The 14,812-nt window shown below is 57.5% G+C and overlaps 6 protein-coding genes across 6 annotated transcripts; 2 read left to right on the top strand and 4 right to left on the bottom strand.

Moving 5' to 3' along the window:
* Nucleotides 1–1,593, top strand: B0T26DRAFT_678414 (uncharacterized protein; the record flags this gene model as incomplete). Its single annotated transcript, XM_060440229.1, has 2 exons — nt 1–264; nt 325–1,593. 2 exons carry the CDS (start codon nt 1–3, stop codon nt 1,591–1,593), a joined length of 1,533 nt encoding a protein of 510 aa, XP_060295500.1.
* Nucleotides 1,594–1,997: 404 nt separating this feature from the next.
* B0T26DRAFT_651462 (uncharacterized protein) lies at nt 1,998–3,149 on the bottom strand (the record flags this gene model as incomplete). The annotated part of the gene is made up of 1 exon (XM_060438278.1): nt 1,998–3,149. One exon carries the CDS (start codon nt 3,147–3,149, stop codon nt 1,998–2,000), a length of 1,152 nt encoding a protein of 383 aa, XP_060295501.1.
* A 2,034-nt stretch (nt 3,150–5,183) lies between these two features.
* On the top strand, nt 5,184–6,208 carry B0T26DRAFT_754203 (uncharacterized protein; the record flags this gene model as incomplete). Its single annotated transcript, XM_060445800.1, has 3 exons — nt 5,184–5,426; nt 5,502–6,020; nt 6,080–6,208. The coding sequence occupies 3 exons, from the start codon at nt 5,184–5,186 to the stop codon at nt 6,206–6,208; spliced, it is 891 nt and encodes a 296-aa protein (XP_060295502.1).
* Nucleotides 6,209–6,263: 55 nt separating this feature from the next.
* On the bottom strand, nt 6,264–8,061 carry B0T26DRAFT_719775 (uncharacterized protein). The gene is made up of 3 exons (XM_060442439.1): nt 7,502–8,061; nt 6,798–7,439; nt 6,264–6,707 (listed from the first exon to the last, which is right to left on the bottom strand). Exons 1-3 carry the CDS (start codon nt 7,575–7,577, stop codon nt 6,490–6,492), a joined length of 936 nt encoding a protein of 311 aa, XP_060295503.1. The 5' UTR covers nt 7,578–8,061; the 3' UTR covers nt 6,264–6,489.
* A 2,467-nt stretch (nt 8,062–10,528) lies between these two features.
* Nucleotides 10,529–11,654, bottom strand: B0T26DRAFT_649276 (chaperonin 10-like protein; the record flags this gene model as incomplete). Its single annotated transcript, XM_060438070.1, is given in 3 exon segments — nt 10,529–11,257; nt 11,274–11,415; nt 11,467–11,654. Coding segments are annotated over 3 exon segments (1,059 nt in total), but the record flags the coding sequence as incomplete, so codon positions are not given.
* Nucleotides 11,655–13,418: 1,764 nt separating this feature from the next.
* Nucleotides 13,419–14,673, bottom strand: B0T26DRAFT_719780 (uncharacterized protein). The gene has a single exon (XM_060442440.1). The coding sequence runs from the start codon at nt 14,544–14,546 to the stop codon at nt 13,773–13,775; it is 774 nt and encodes a 257-aa protein (XP_060295505.1). The 5' UTR covers nt 14,547–14,673; the 3' UTR covers nt 13,419–13,772.
* Between the last annotated feature and the right edge of the window lie 139 nt (nt 14,674–14,812).

The raw sequence follows: 14,812 nt of genomic DNA on the forward strand, positions 1-14,812 counted from the left end.
ATGGACGTGGTTTTGGAGCGACCGGCCGGGCCAGCGAGCCTGGCCACACTGCCGACAGAGCTTCTGCGCGCCGTGTTCGGCACTTTTACAGACGGAGAGGGCAAAGTCGAGGAATTGTCCTCTCTCCAGAGCGTGCGGCTGGTGTGTCGCCAGTTCAACCAGATCGCGGCGCCAGCGTTGCTCTCGAGGCTGCGGGTGTACCTGGACCAGCCGTCGCTCGACTGGGCGGCGGCTGTGTCCCACTCATCGCTCGTGGCCTCGGGGGTGCGCGAGGTGGAAGTTGTGCTGTCCTGCCGGGCCGAGGCCCTGGCCACCAGCTTCTAGGAGTTCGCTTTGGTCCGGGTGCTCGCCCTCGAGCGGGCAGAAGATGCCTGCCGTCGGTTCATCGACGGGTACCACAATACGGACCCGAACGACTTCACCGACGAGAGGACTGAGGAGGTGCGCCCGGGCCTCGAAGAGTACGAAGAGGCCAAAGACAACTTTGGCGTCGTCGGGTTTGCCTGGCGGAATCTCGACGTCGGCCCGCCCCTATCCCCCCAGGCGCTGGAGTACCAGCGCATCCTCCGAGCCGGGCATGCCGAGTGCCGGCGCCGGTACGGCGAGCAGCAGAGGCTCGTCGGCAGCAGAGAATTCGTCGACAAGTTGGCATCGGCCGTGGCACGCATGCCGCATGCCAGCCGAGTCGTGTTCCGGGACCGGGTCGACCGGTGCCCGGGTCCCTACGAGGAGACGCCGACCCAGTTCCTGGCCGACAACGACAGACTGTTTCAGGTGCTGGCGTCGCCGCTGCCGTGGGCTCCCTCTCTCGACGGGTGGGCTGCCCTCTCGCCCAGAGCGCGCGAGCGCCCTGAGACCACGCCGGCCAGGATTCTCTCGGAACTGCCCATCGCCCTGCACAACGCGGGTGCGCACCTGCGCCAGCTCGGCTTCGGCTGCTTCCCGGTCGAGTACGACTACCACCTGCTCGAACCGCGCCCTTCGGCTGCGCAGCAGCCTACCCGTACCCGCCCCGCCTGGGACGAGCTCGCCGCCGCCTGCCAGCACCTCGAGGCTGTCTCGTTCGGCGAGAGCGCCGGCCTGACCGCCCGGCCCGTGTCGGAATGCCACCTCCCCGAAGCAGCCCAGCAACTCGTCGACTCCTTCTTCGGCTCGGTTCTGTCAGGCCAGCGCATCGAGACTTTGACCTTCGCGCACATAGCCGAAGAACCCGCCGTCGCCGACCTGCCGGACCCGGAGGCTTTCTTCCCGCTGACGGGCGCCCTGGCGGCCATGAAGTCGTGGCTGCCTTGCATGAGAGTTCTCTCGCTCGTTGGTATTTCGGCCACGCAGGAGCAGCTCGAGCGGCTGTGCGAGGCGCTGCCCGAGGACCAGATAGAGCGCATTGTGTTGTGCGAAGTCAAGCTGCGGCCGAACGGCGGTCCAGCCGTCGCCGAGGGGGAACTAACCCCCCCTCGACCGCCGAGCTGGGCGCGCATCCTGGACGTTCTGCGCGAGAAGTGCAAAGTCCGATATCATCCGTGCAGGTGCAGAGCCACATTGTTGCAGCTGCGTGGCGGCGAGTATGGAGACTTGATGCAGAGCGAGGACTAGGGAGCCCACACTGCAGCCAATCCTCAATACACCGTCGTCGACCAGGTCGACATTATGCTCATGACAAGAAAGTACGTCATGGGAGTGGAAGGGTCGTACAACCCCTTCGGCAGTTTCTACTAGTGATGGAGGCCTTCTATCGAATCGGCATAGCCGATCGAGGGCAAGTGTTTACCGAGTATTGTAATCACAGGTTCCGAGGAACGGTTTCGGGATTGGCTCATCTATCTCGCTACTAATGCGGCAGAAGCACGCCGAGACTCGCACACCCGACACGCTTATTTCTCTACTTCTCTTTCCGAATGGACGCGTAATCACGGTAACGAAGAACGGGTTCGGCATTGGCAACATCTATTTCGCTCCTGAGGCGGCAGAAGTCCGCAAGGCTCGCACGCCGGACACGATTATTTCTCTATTTCTCTTTCCGAATGGACGCGCACCTCGGTCGTCCGCCAGATCTCGGTGTCTCCTATCACGTCCCCTGGGGTATTGCCGCGCTGGGGCGCCAAGATGTCCTCTTCGCTCTGGGCCTGGCTGCTCGTCATGCTCTTCATCTTGATGGCCCCGTTGTAGCTCGTCGAGTGGTTCCCATTCATCATGCCATATCCGCTCCCGGCGCCGGTTGGCTTGGCCGTCACGCTGTGGGTGTTCACCGTCGTGGCCAGGCCGAAGCGGCGCAGCACCTGCTGCAGTGGCCGGCGCAGGCACGGGATGCACGCGGCGATGAAGGCGATCTGCTCCTCGACCAGCGACCATGTGCCCATGGAGATGCCCTCGAGGTTGGAGTCGTCAGTCTTGCCGAACTCTGCCGCGATGACGGCCTTGACGACGGACGCGGCCGCGGCGAAGATGCCGAGCGCCATCAGCACGCCGATGACGACGCGCTCGCGCAACGGGATCTGCACGCGCCGCAGGAACATCATCGGCGCCAGGGCGAAGATGACGTCGGTCACGATGTTGAAGCTCGCCACGCAGATGGAGTTGACGCGGATGGCCTGCTTGCTCCAGCACTTGGCGTCGGTGACCAGGCCGAGCAGGTCCCAGGCGGCGCGCAACGGGATGCACTGCAGGGTCGACGACAGCGTGACGTAGATGCAGACGACCAGCTGCAGCCAGATGAGGGCCCACAAGACCCGACGGATGGCGCGCTGCCGCTCGAGCCGGAGCAGCATGCCGGCGACGGAGATCTTTATGGTGGCCATGGACCAGGCCCAGACCGGCTGCGACAGGGTGGCCAGCTTGTCCGAGTGCATGACGTCTGCGAGCGTGAAGGCCGACGGGTCGCCGCGGAAGACGTAGGGCACGGTGAGCAGCAGCATGGTGGAGTTGGATACGATGAAGATCCACGCGGCGCTGATCACGTAGTCGTCCCACCCCATGATGAAGACGGGAAACGCCCTCGTGTACAGCCGGCCGCTGAACAGCATGAACGAGATGACATTGAGCGTGATGGCGACGGCGGCGAACGAGTGGGCGAGACTGTTGGCGGCGTCGCTGGGCGGCGAGGGGATGAGATTCGGATCCGGAAGACCGCCCGTGCTTGCCGTGGAATTCATTGTTCGGGGCGGCAGCGCAGACAGCACAATATGTCGACGGCGAGCGAGCTTTGGAGCAGAGAACTCACTCTAGTTCTGACTCGAGGAGCTTTAGTCTGGCCGGCAACAACCTCTCAGTCGAGTCTCGGGGATCGACGCATTCTTATTCTTCGCCGGCAGATCCCTTGGCACCATGCTCGGCGACCCAGCCAGGAGTTCTTCGGATGTGCTTCCCCATCTGGGAATCGCGTCTTTCGTCTGTGGATCAGGCAGTGAAGAAGTGAAGGGCCCAGTCGAGGGCCCCCAGTCGAGGATGGCGTCGTTTTCCCTGCACAAGGATGGCGTCGTCTTCCCTGCACATGCAGTAGCGTGTCTGTGCGCACAGGTCTGGGGCCTATGGCTGCACGATTTTATCCACCCAGCTAAGATCAGAGGCCTCGGACTAGTCAAAGCACCGGCAGCTTGGTTTTGGACGATTGGCGACTTGGGGAAAGCGCCCATGATCGTGGGGCAATCGAGGTTGAAATTGCATTTAATCTCCCTTTCGCTAGTTCTAGATAGTTAGTCAGTTACCCTTAATCCTCGCTCTTTCGGCGTGCTTCTTTCCACATTCTGTTCTTGGGCTTTTTTTTTTTTTTTTTAACCTGTGCAACCCTCCAGTAGAAGTGGAAGCGAAGGAAAACATCACCTTACCCACACTCAGACTCCCGCACAGCAACCCAGGTGGGCATGTGGCCGCCGCCTCTTGCAATGCGACTTTCTCGTGGTTGGCTAAAAAGTTCGGGTCCAAAGAGGGGCTGGACCTCTCCACCTGGCTTCGCGTCCGTAGTGCTGCCTTCCTGGTGATTGGTGCCAAGCTGGTCTAAGAGCTAACTAGATGGTGTCACCGGGATCATCCTCGCTGAGCGCTTCCAATAACGCACGTCGAGTGGATTTCATTAGTTTTGAGCGGAACCTTTGTCTGTGTTTGGCCTTCAACTGTCGGGGATGCACAAACAGTTATGTACGCCAAATAAAAAGGGGCAGCTTGATATTGTACAGTGCATTAGCACATTTGTGGGACTCCTGATTGATTCAATTTTTCGCCAATTATGTGATAATTAGAACGACTATCTCCACATGCCTAAATTCAGTCTTTCAGCCCCGATAAGATAAAGTCCCGGACGAAATTTAGCAAGAGTTCGCCAGAAGAGAAAGCAAGTCATGGCAGGTAGCTACTGATTTGTTGTGTTGATACTCTGTGTGCCGTTCCATTTGATGAGCTGGACTTTCATACTTTCATGACGACTGAACCCATCCCATGCTTAGTTAGCTCTAACTCGGACCAATAACTGAAATAAATGACCAGTTGTGTCACTGAATAAATGACCGGTTGTGTCACTGAGCTCTGCTTTGGGATTGTGTTAGTGAGCTCTGCTTTGGGGTTGTGTTAGTGAGCTCTGCTTTGGGGTTGTGTTAGTGAGCTCTGCTTTGGGGTTGTGTTAGTGAGCTCTGCTTTGGGGTTGTGTTAGTGAGCTCTGCTTTGGGGTTGTGTTAGTGAGCTCTGCTTTGGGGTTGTGAGCTCTGCTTTGGGGTTGTGTCAGTGAGCTCTGCTTTGGGGTTGTGTCACTGAGCTCTGCTTTGGGGTTTCCATGTTGATCTCGTTAGAGAATCGTGTCGTCACCATTTCTTTGTGGGGCCCAACATAGCGGTGAAAATAAACCGCCGTCACTCCGCGAATTTGGCAAACGAAGCATCGAAGGTACCCCGCCAGCTCTTGCGAGTTTTCGGCGATCCATCAACCCTTTCACAGCATTCCGCACCCGTCTAGCCATCATTAATCTACACCTTTGAGCAATGCATCTATCTGTCATTATCACTAGTGCTGAAAAATTCTACGCGACGACTCCTAAGGTCAAGAAGCTTGGCGCCCGCACCCCTGCGGCGTGTCGCACAGAGTGGTGACGTCAAACAAATCTACACCTCTTCCATCGACACCGACCACGACGCTAACAAGACTACGTTCTCAACCACTACCTCTCTCACCATCCAGCTAAGTCAGTGCCTGGCTTCGAAATGGCTCACTCACACAATGCTCGGGCACAAACTGATGATTTGATTCAGCAGAGCATTCAGTTCCACGACCAGAGCTATAGCGACCCTGACCTCTATAGATCCGCAGCACACTATGCACACCTCGAGCGCGACCGACCCAGTACCCAGTCGGTCACGAGAAGCACGACGGCGAGCTTGATTTCTTGCCGAAGAAGGTCGCGTACCAGGAGAGCCTCGAAGCTCGGGATCGGGACGCAGTTCGACGTATGTTGACTTGTCCCGAGCCGTGGAGATGGGTCCCCTGGTGCTATATAAGGTGAAGTGGCTGATAGCGACCAGAAAAACCTCATAGTTAAGGGCTGGAACGGCGCCGTCGACCAGCGAGGCGGGCTCGTGGCGGATAACCAAGCCACGTCCCACCCGACCAAATACCTAGCCGGGGTGCTGAACTGGCTCGAGAAACAACCCAACTTCCAGTGCTTCGCACGGACGCGGGTCATGGCCGTCGAAGAGAAGGGCATAGAGCTCCTGGGCATGGGCCACAATACAGTGCAGGGATCAACCGAGAGCGGGCACAGGATCCGGGCGGAGCAGGCGGTCGAGGCGACGTACGTGCCGCTACAGAAGCTGAGCGTCATCACCGAGCTCGAGTTCTTCCGCTCCTCCTACGTCGCCATGCGCGTACCGCGCGGTGGCGTCGAGGGTTGCCTGCTGTACGACAACGCCGACGTGTACAAGTACGTGCGGCTGACGGCATGCGACGAGCGCGACGACTACCGCTGCAGCGGCCAAATCTTTGAGCCCGTCGACTTTATGGCTTGCATCGGCAAGAACCAGGGCTGCGGCCGCATCTACATTGTCACGGGCGATTCTAGAGACGGCCTAACGCACGGCGTGCTCGCCGGAACGCGGCCGAGAAGAGTTTCAACTGCCCCGTCCACGGCAGCCGCTTCTCCAAGGAGGGCGTGTGTGTCATTGGGCCGGCCAAGACAAATCTGGTGCCGCAGGACGGGGCTGGCAAAACCGAGCAGGAGGTTGCATCTTGAACTGGGATGTTGCATAATTACAAATTCACTGGATGGCTATGGCGCAGAATCGGTGCCACGAAACCCTCCATTCAGTGGAGAGGTATTAACAACAGAAGTCTACTCGGTATCAGAATGGTTTCTGCCTACTGTTGTCCATCATATTCATGACAATATTTCGAAGCTTTCCTTCCAGTACGAACAACTTCCTGCCCCTGAAACCGACGAACAACATCCTGCCCCTAAAACCGAGAGACATTCTAGTCGTATTTCTAACCTGCTGGAAATCACTAGCGCCCAGACTAAACAGCCGAGGGCGTCTGCGACAGCCGCCCGCCGTCCATGACTAGCAGGGTGCCGTTGCAGAACCCACCAGCGCGGCTGGCGAGATACAAGATGGTGCCGGCCATGTCCTCCTCGGTGCCGAAGCGCCGCGCGGGGATGAACTTCTGGTCGGTGAGCTCCTCTGTCTCTGGCGTGCGGTTCCCAATGATGCCCTTGGCCATCTCAGATGGGAAGACTGGGTGCGGGGAGATCAGCATTTTCTCGGCACCGTCCCAGCGGGCTCACGCGAAGCGCGTAGTTATAATACAAGGGGGCAGGTACTCACGGCCTGGAGCTATGGCGTTCACGCGGATACCAAACTTTGCAAGACTCGAGCTGCTGAGCTTAGTGAGGTGTAGCACGGCGGCCTTGGAGCTGGCGTAGGCCGGCGGCGACGTGAGGCCGTCGCGGCTATAGCCCGAGATGCTGCTCGTGTATACGACCTGGCTCTGGACCGACGGGACGCCGGCGCGGGCCTGGGCGTCGTTGACGGGGGCGTCGAACCCGGCCCCGGCCACGGCGTGCTTGTTGCCCGCGTCGAGCAGCTCGAGGAAGGCGGCCATGGTGAAGAAGGCACCCGTGACGTTGACGTGCATCGTCTCTGTCATGGCGGCCGCGTCCATGTCGGTGAACACGGCCCGGCGTAGGTCCGAAATCGTCGTCGTCCTCACTGCCTGGTAGCCGTTGAGCGGCCCGATGACGCCCGAGTTGACCAGCAGCAGGTTCACGAAGCCCGTCTCGCGCGTGATGGTGTCGACGGCCGCCTGCAGCGACTCCTTGGACGTTACGTCGCACCGCACGGGCACCAACACGTTTGCTGGTGACGTCGCCGCGGCCGCCTCTTCCAGCACGTCGAGGCGCCGCCCGAGGATGTACACCTTTGCCGCGCCGTTGGCAGCAAGGGCCTGCGACATGACGAGGCCGATGCCTATCATGTTGTGCGTGTCAGTCGCCCGAGCGTGCATGGACATAGGGGACGGGGGAAAGTACCAGAGCCACCGCCGGTAATGACGGCCACCATGCCCTTGACGCTGAACAGGGCGCCGGCCTCGAGGTTGGGCGCCATTTCGGAGGGAGGTCCGGAGCTGGGGGGTTGCGGATGCGGGAGTGGCCGTTGGCAGATCGTCAAGTCGCTGTGCGGCGTGGTGATAGCGTATGGAAGCTGCAAAAAATGGGAACGGCCAGCAGGAATGGAGTCTTATGTAGACTCCGGGTTCCAGTCTATCTTATCGAAGCCCGTAGGTGAAACCGGACTCGGACTTAGGGGCCGGCCAGCATCCCCGTCCGCAGAGCCGGGCCTGGCTCGTGGGGATCCCCGAGGAAGGTTCCGTGGGCCCTGAAAGTCCCTCCCGCGTGCACTGAGCGAGTACTGCAGCTGAGACTACCCCACCACACTAGCAGTTTGTGTTTGTGGCTGGTAGCACCCGTCTCGGGATGAGCCGCGGTTGTCAAGGAGCGGCTGTCAAGGCACCGAAGTTTGTCGAGCTGATACGGCTGGTCCATTATGGTAGATCGTCTAGCTTCGACTATGCTCCCGGATATATTCCGACTGAAATCTGATCGTGGCAAGGATAACTGCATCATTCTCGAATGTTGTGATTTATCGGCAACGATAACTGCACATTCTCGAATGTTGTGATTTATCATCAATGCTCGGTATTCGGCATGCAGTTCCTAGACGGGTGGTACGTATACCGTGTTTGCGTGCAGGTGCAACGCATTGCATACCATGATTTATCAGCAGCAACTGGCCCAAAATGCATGTGGCTGCGGATGAGTTTGCTCTGTTGTCCAACCTGAACCTCGGCGTTACCAGCGGTCGAGATAATCCGCGCAAGACTGATGTCTGGAAACGGGCACTGGTTGGCTCAAATGCAGAACATCAACATCTTATTGGCCGTAGATATTTCATGATTACTGGCTCCTTTTGGCTTGCCAAGGTCTCTCGCTCTCGCCCTCGCTTTCACTTGGCCCTCCGTGTCCGTAGGGACATGCATCCAATCACGGCTCTGCTTTCTTGGCCCTCCGTGCCCGTAGGGACATGCATCCAATCACGGCTCTGCTTTCTTGGCCAACGGACCAACGAATGCCGTTAGAGGCGGGGTTGTCGGAGATAGTCCAGTAGGGCCGGTTGCTATTAAATGCGCGGTATGCACTTTCTTTTCCCGACGGTGTTTACGATGAATTGGTTAACGACCTCGGGCTTCATGCCGTGACGATGTGTTGGTGGGATGGTTACCAATTTAATGGAGTTCCCAGGCTGGGCGAGGCTGACAAGAGTTTTTCAAGATTTCGTAGTCACCTGCTGGAATCTCGATGGTATACCGGTCGTACTTTGGCTATGCCCCTGGACAAGGTTACATACGAAGATGGAATTGCGTTGTGGAAAAGAGTAGTACTGACTACCGGTGCACCTAACCACATTGAATAGTCATTATCATGGGCGTTGGTCGGCCGTAGGGAGGGAAGGTTAGTGAGGAGTACGTGACGGGCACTGAGGCCGGTCCAAAGGACAGGAATGTCTACCCAGGGCTCAGGGGCGCACAAGCGCACAAGCCATATGCATAAAAGGGAACTAGAGCCTTATCGATTAGTGCCGCATACTAATTAATATCACCTAACTTTTGTTGCTCCTGCGGCTCTGCCACTCTCGGCTCTGCCACTCTCGGCTCCCGGGTCCACCATTCCCCCCACTGTCGTCAAGGCCGTCACGTTTGTGCGAGGTAATTGCAGCAAGGGAAAGGACTCAACGGTAGGTACCCAATTAATATCCGTCTTCGAAACATTATTATCCATGTCGAATACATTGGCGTGCCACTAGGTACCAAGTTACTTATTTTCCGAGATGTCGTCTACATGGAATAATTACATAGACGCAGTTCTCCTAGTTCTAGAACGACAGAGGGGACCACATCAGCTGACCGTTGCGAAAAGCAGCGCCTTGCTATTAAACCCCGATATATTTATGTGTTCACAATAAAGATGCTAAGACATGCCTGTCTACATTTTACTAATCGAGGGGCACAATTATGGGCAAAACGCCAATGGAAACGCATGTTCGCCGTTGTTTAGTGCGTCCTCGTCAGGTACGCCAAGTCGCAGCGAACCGGTCGATTTGTAAATACGTAGCTCATAATTTAGTTTATTAGCAAGATAAAGTAGCTTTATAAAGTCCCTACTTACACCATGTATAACCCTGGAGAATACTTTTGCGAATCAATCGTCTTGTGATTAAGAGCCTTCAAGAGGAACGGATTCAAACCTTAATGTGCCGGGCAGCCTGGCAGCTGGGTTGTCATGTTGGCGGTAAGATTAGTTGTTCAGGATGTAAAAGGGGTGATCGGGTGGTAGGGTGATCGGGTGGTAGGTTGATCGGGTGGTAGGGTGATCGGGTGGTAGGGTGATCGGGTGGTAGGGTGATCGGTGGGGGGTGGCGGTTAACACAATTAGGTGAGATGTCGCCTGGAATTGACCCACTTTTCATGGAATTGAACCACATTTTCCAGGCCCTGCACGCCTCTGTACGGAATACTTTCTTCATTCTTGGCCTCGGAATGCCCTCATTTCATTCGGAATGCCCTCATTTCATTCGGAATGCCCTCATTTCGGGCTAATTACAACACTTCCCTTGCCTCTCTCAACGAGTATAAGGAAGCGTTCTTTCTGTACTTTTAGACCTATTTGGCCAGACAATTCAATGCGCTGTCAACTTCGATCACGGGCAAGATGAGACAAACTCCTACACTATTTACAGAGTCTACCCGTTGCAGACATGAACGAGAGACCTTGCTATCTTGCAGTTGAGAGATCATGTTCTAGGAGGCCGTGTCTATCTATCTGCTCTATTTCCCCGCCCCCGATTCACATCTCAGTAGACTCCAAGAAGCCCGTTCTGGTCCGAGAGCGGGAGTCGACGCCCCGTGTAGCTGATGGATAATTTGCTACGTCTATACCAAATCTGTGCCCGTTGCTGACGGGCCTTCAAGCCACGAGTCACACAACTGAGCGGCCTAAATCTCAACCACCAACTTCTACCGCTAACCCCCTCCTCAACGCGTTCAGTCCATTCTGCAAACCAGCCACGCCCCGGTCAACAACCCTGTGCGGGGACAAGACGATGCCGTCTTTGGCGAGCCATTTCGGCAAAGCTTCGCCGTACAACCAAGTACACAAATCCTCTCTGCCGCCCCACAAGTCGTCTCCCCTGACGTGCTGGATGGAAATGTCATCGGGCCAGGCCAGGTTGCTAGGCCATGGTTTTATGTGCGATGTCTTGAAGTTGGGTCCGGGAAACCTCGTCAGCACCTCTACGACCGCCGGAAGCGTGTCGACGAGCGATATGGCATCGAAGAGCGATATGGCATCGACGGCGTACTCGATCTGCACACCGGCGCGCACGGCAGCGGCAACGAGTCTGTCAACTAACGCGGGTGAATGGTAATCGACCACTTCTGAAGCCCCAAGAGCTTGCAGGCGAGAATGTTGATGTTCGCTCGCCGTTGCAAACACGACAAACCCTGCCATGGAGGCAAGCTGAACCGTCATGCTCCCAACACCGGCTGAGGCGCGTCCCCAGACCAAGATGGCGGAAGACTGCGGCGGGACAACCCTGGGGGCCGGCTGCCAACCAGCTAACGAGAAGCCGAAGCCGTCGATGAGCGACATGGCGGCCGTGCCGATAGCGGTAGGCAGCGTGGCGCCTTGCACAAATGTTAGCGAGGCAGGTATCACAACTGCCGCATCGGCCTTCAGGGCCGTATACATTGGCCTTCAGGGCCGTATATGTCTGAAATGCGCAATTGTCCAGGTTTTTGGAGACAAGGCCGTGGGCAAACCCGATGATGCGATCGCCAGGCTTGAAGATTGTCACGGATGGTCCGACTCCACCACCACCCCGCTGACATCTAAGTCTGTCGGCATTCAAACACAGTTTTGATCGACGTGTCCCGGGTCACATACATGTACCGAGAATGGCCGGGAAAGATGAAATAACAAAGTTCCACGCCTGTCTCTGCCAGTCGATCGGGTTACGTCCGACGGCATGGTTGCGAACCAAGAGCTCTCCGGCATCCAGCGAGGGAATCGGCCGCCCTTGGACAATGAAGTCGGTTTTTGGAGACGTCAACACTGCCGCAAGGTTTGCTAAGTGGGCTGCCGTGGTCAGTTGGATCAAATGGAGGAGTGTCTTTGACGAGAGAGTAATTATGCGGGTTCTCCATCTTTATAGGTGAGGGAACTGGGTTCCTTTGGCGACAGAACTGCACGAATGATGCCACTGGCTGGGTTCAATAACCATGCCGTGCCTGCGGCAGCCGAGTCCAATGTTTGCGCGTTTGGGCAAGACCGGAGCCGGCAATGTTGGCCGGATGTGGGCTTGCGGACTAGTCATCGCGCAGGCTCGGCAAATTTCGCCAAATGCCAAGCCCGGCCGCCGACATCTCGGGCTGCAGGTTTGCAGCCGTCAACATTGGCGGATCGGCTCAGGTCGAAACATGCCGGCGATGTTGGCATCTCTCAAGCGACAAGGAGTGATTTGGTGGTTGATATACCCTCCAAACTAATCCACTTGGAAGAAACAAACTCATTAGTCTCGAATCACGAACCCACAGCACTACGAGTGTTAGCGGGACTGTAGTTGCTCGCCACCTACAGTCCCACTAACACTGCGGCCAGTAACATGCCCACCCATCCAGTCCTGCGTGCCAGTCGTCCAGGGCCCCGGCCATGGCATTGCCGCCACACCCGTCCCGCATCGCTTCGCCATCCCCGCTGCTATGCTTTGCTACTACGAGATCACCCAGTGTTTCAAGCTGTTGTTTCTTGTTAGCGCCCTCGCTCGCTAATGCATCGTACTCGTTCTCCCACTTCCAAAGACTCCTGGACTCCCATAGACGCCTGTTGCTCGGCGAGGAATTGAGTATGGATCCATGATGAGGTTGCATGCTTCGCCGCCAATGATAAGCGCAAGAGCAAAACCGACGACGACGATCCTAGATGATTCAACTCTCTTGTACTCTTATCGGCTGTTGTTCATCTATGCATACCTCATTTCCAATCCGGCTTGCTTCGTGGTCGATCATTGTCCAGACAAATCCCCTCGAGTGGGGTATTTGGGAGACAATGACACAGGCAATGCTCATACATGCAGCGAGCGGTTTCGGTTGGATAGTGCGCTCCTCTGCGGCCAGGCCTTGTTCACGGTGTGGGTCGCCAATGGGTTGGTCTCCGGGGCCGCAGTCGAGATGGTGCACAATGGGCGGCGGTTGTCTGTGTGGGCAACGCCTGCCGGCTCATGAATCGCACGATGAGAAAACGCAGAGGCCACTGCTGACATCTGAGAGTTGCAAGGGGGATTGTCTGAGCGAGTGCCTCTATCAGGATACCCCTTCGCTCTTGGATACGAACATACCGTGTTCTTGGCAGCACAGCGAGAACAAGGGCGTTGGAAATCGCACTTGGTCTTTGTACTACTACAGTTGCGACAAGTCTTGGCCTGGGCTGTCGATTGCCAGCGAGATGCCGACGGCAGTAGGGCACATGGCGTGCGTGGGTGGATTCTGGGGGCTGAAAGAACGGTGTGGAATGGGTTGTCCTCTCTAAAACTACAGGCCGAAGGCCACCAGCTATGAAGTGCGATTCTAGGTGCGGGGTATACCCTAACCCTGAGGCTAATCCTGTGGTGGGGCTTTCAGGGCGCAGAGTCATCGAGATTCGTACGCCTCGAGCGCACGGGCTGCCTTATGCTTGTGTGTTGTGGTAAACTCTAGGAGGGGCTAGTCCCCGTACTAAATGTGTAGGCGAGAACCCATGTGCGGGCTGGTGGCCCAAGCGTTCAACCAGGGCTAAGCCCCGCAACACCTTGGCAGGTCGCTTTGGGGTCACCACTTAGTTACCTCGACCACACGGTTTTCCACACGCAGGGCAAAAATACAGGTTGACATGTAGAGCATCAACTGCTGCCTCCGAGTCTCTCCCCGTCATGTTGGACTGGTTGCCTCCTGGCCGCTTTTCTAATCGTGCAGCGCAAAGTGCAAGGGCCTGCGGGGCAAGGGGCAGAGTTGGGGCTGGCGGGTTACTAATCACTTCAGATTCACTTGCAACCAACCGGGTGCTGTTCTAACGTGGCCGGTTACTAATCACTCCAGATTCACTTGCAACCAACTAGGTGCTGTTCTAACGGATAACGCAGATAACGCCAGCAGGGGTGGTCTCACTGCTGAATACAGAGGACCATATCTCAACCCACTAACCAGCAGAACGCTCACGCCCCGGACGCCGCTAGCACAACGGCCTTCTCGACCTGGCCATCGGTCGCATACCGTGCCACAAGTTCCTCGGCCACACCGCGTACCAAGGCGCCTCTCTTCTTGTTGAGTCCGGCGATCACCTTGGCCAGATCGCCCACGTTGCTGATGTCGCCAAGACGGACATAAACGCCCAACGGCACGAGGTGCATAGTTTCCAGGTCCACCTTGACCTTGGCCTTGGCCGCGGTTTCGGAAACGACGGCCGACAGGGTTTCCCCGCTCGTGTCCTCGACCTTCAGCCGCTGCACGATGACCACCAGGCGCTCCAGGTCGGGCGCCCCCGGGTCGAAACGCAACTCCAGCTCGCAGCCCGCCTCGACCTCCGCGCCATTGTCGTCGCTGGCATTCTCGGCCAGCTTGAAGGTATGCAACGTCCCCGCCGGCACCGCGATCTTGTCCCCGGCAGCGCGCAGCTCATAAGCCACCATCTCAGCTGGGTCGCGCGAGGTCGCGTTTGGAGCGACTGACACGCTGAGCGCCCTGCCTCGGACAAAAGTCAGGGTCTTGGCGTGCTGCGTGTGGAAGTGCGGGAGTGTCTCCATGCCCGGGTGCATCACGGCGTGCGCGACCGTGTAGTTTTCTCGGGGGGACGCGATGCAACTGTGCAAGAGTTTCAGGTCCATGGGCGGAAACGGCGGCGCTGGCGGTGCGTCGCTGGGCGGCGCACTGGTGGCGCCACCGCGCAGGAGCCCCGGCGTGGATTTGAGCGCCGAGAGGAGGCGGTTCATGGCTAGCGTGGGCTAGCGTGGGCTAGGGTAGGCTAGGGTGGCTAGGGTGGCTAGGGTGGCTAGGGTGGCTAGGGTGGGCTAGGGTCGGAGTTTGGTGATAGCTTCTCAGTGTTTGAGGCCGACAACGTTGAAGAGCGATGGAGGGATCAGAGAAGGTTGCGCCGTGAGGGCGAGGGGCGGTTTTATTCACGGTCCACGGCCGCCAATCCTGTTTCCTGCAGCGACCAGACCCGAATCTGCCAATGGCGAGCTAGGGCTGCCTGTCC

The sequence above is a fragment of the Lasiosphaeria miniovina genome, assembly GCF_030549165.1.
Source record: "Lasiosphaeria miniovina strain SMH2392-1A chromosome Unknown B0T26scaffold_5, whole genome shotgun sequence".
Classification (NCBI taxonomy): domain Eukaryota; kingdom Fungi; phylum Ascomycota; class Sordariomycetes; order Sordariales; family Lasiosphaeriaceae; genus Lasiosphaeria; species Lasiosphaeria miniovina.

Excerpts from the sequence above, each read along its gene's own strand:
- B0T26DRAFT_719775 (XM_060442439.1), bottom strand. The coding sequence starts at position 7,577 with ATGGCGCCCAACCTCGAGGCCGGCGCCCTGTTCAGCGTCAAGGGCATG. Across the intron at positions 7,440-7,501 it reads CATTACCGGCGGTGGCTCTG|GCATCGGCCTCGTCATGTCG; the intron begins GTACTTTCCCCC and ends ACAACATGATAG. Across the intron at positions 6,708-6,797 it reads GAACGCCATAGCTCCAGGCC|TCTTCCCATCTGAGATGGCC; the intron begins GTGAGTACCTGC and ends CCCCGCACCCAG.
- B0T26DRAFT_719780 (XM_060442440.1), bottom strand. The coding sequence starts at position 14,546 with ATGAACCGCCTCCTCTCGGCGCTCAAATCCACGCCGGGGCTCCTGCGC.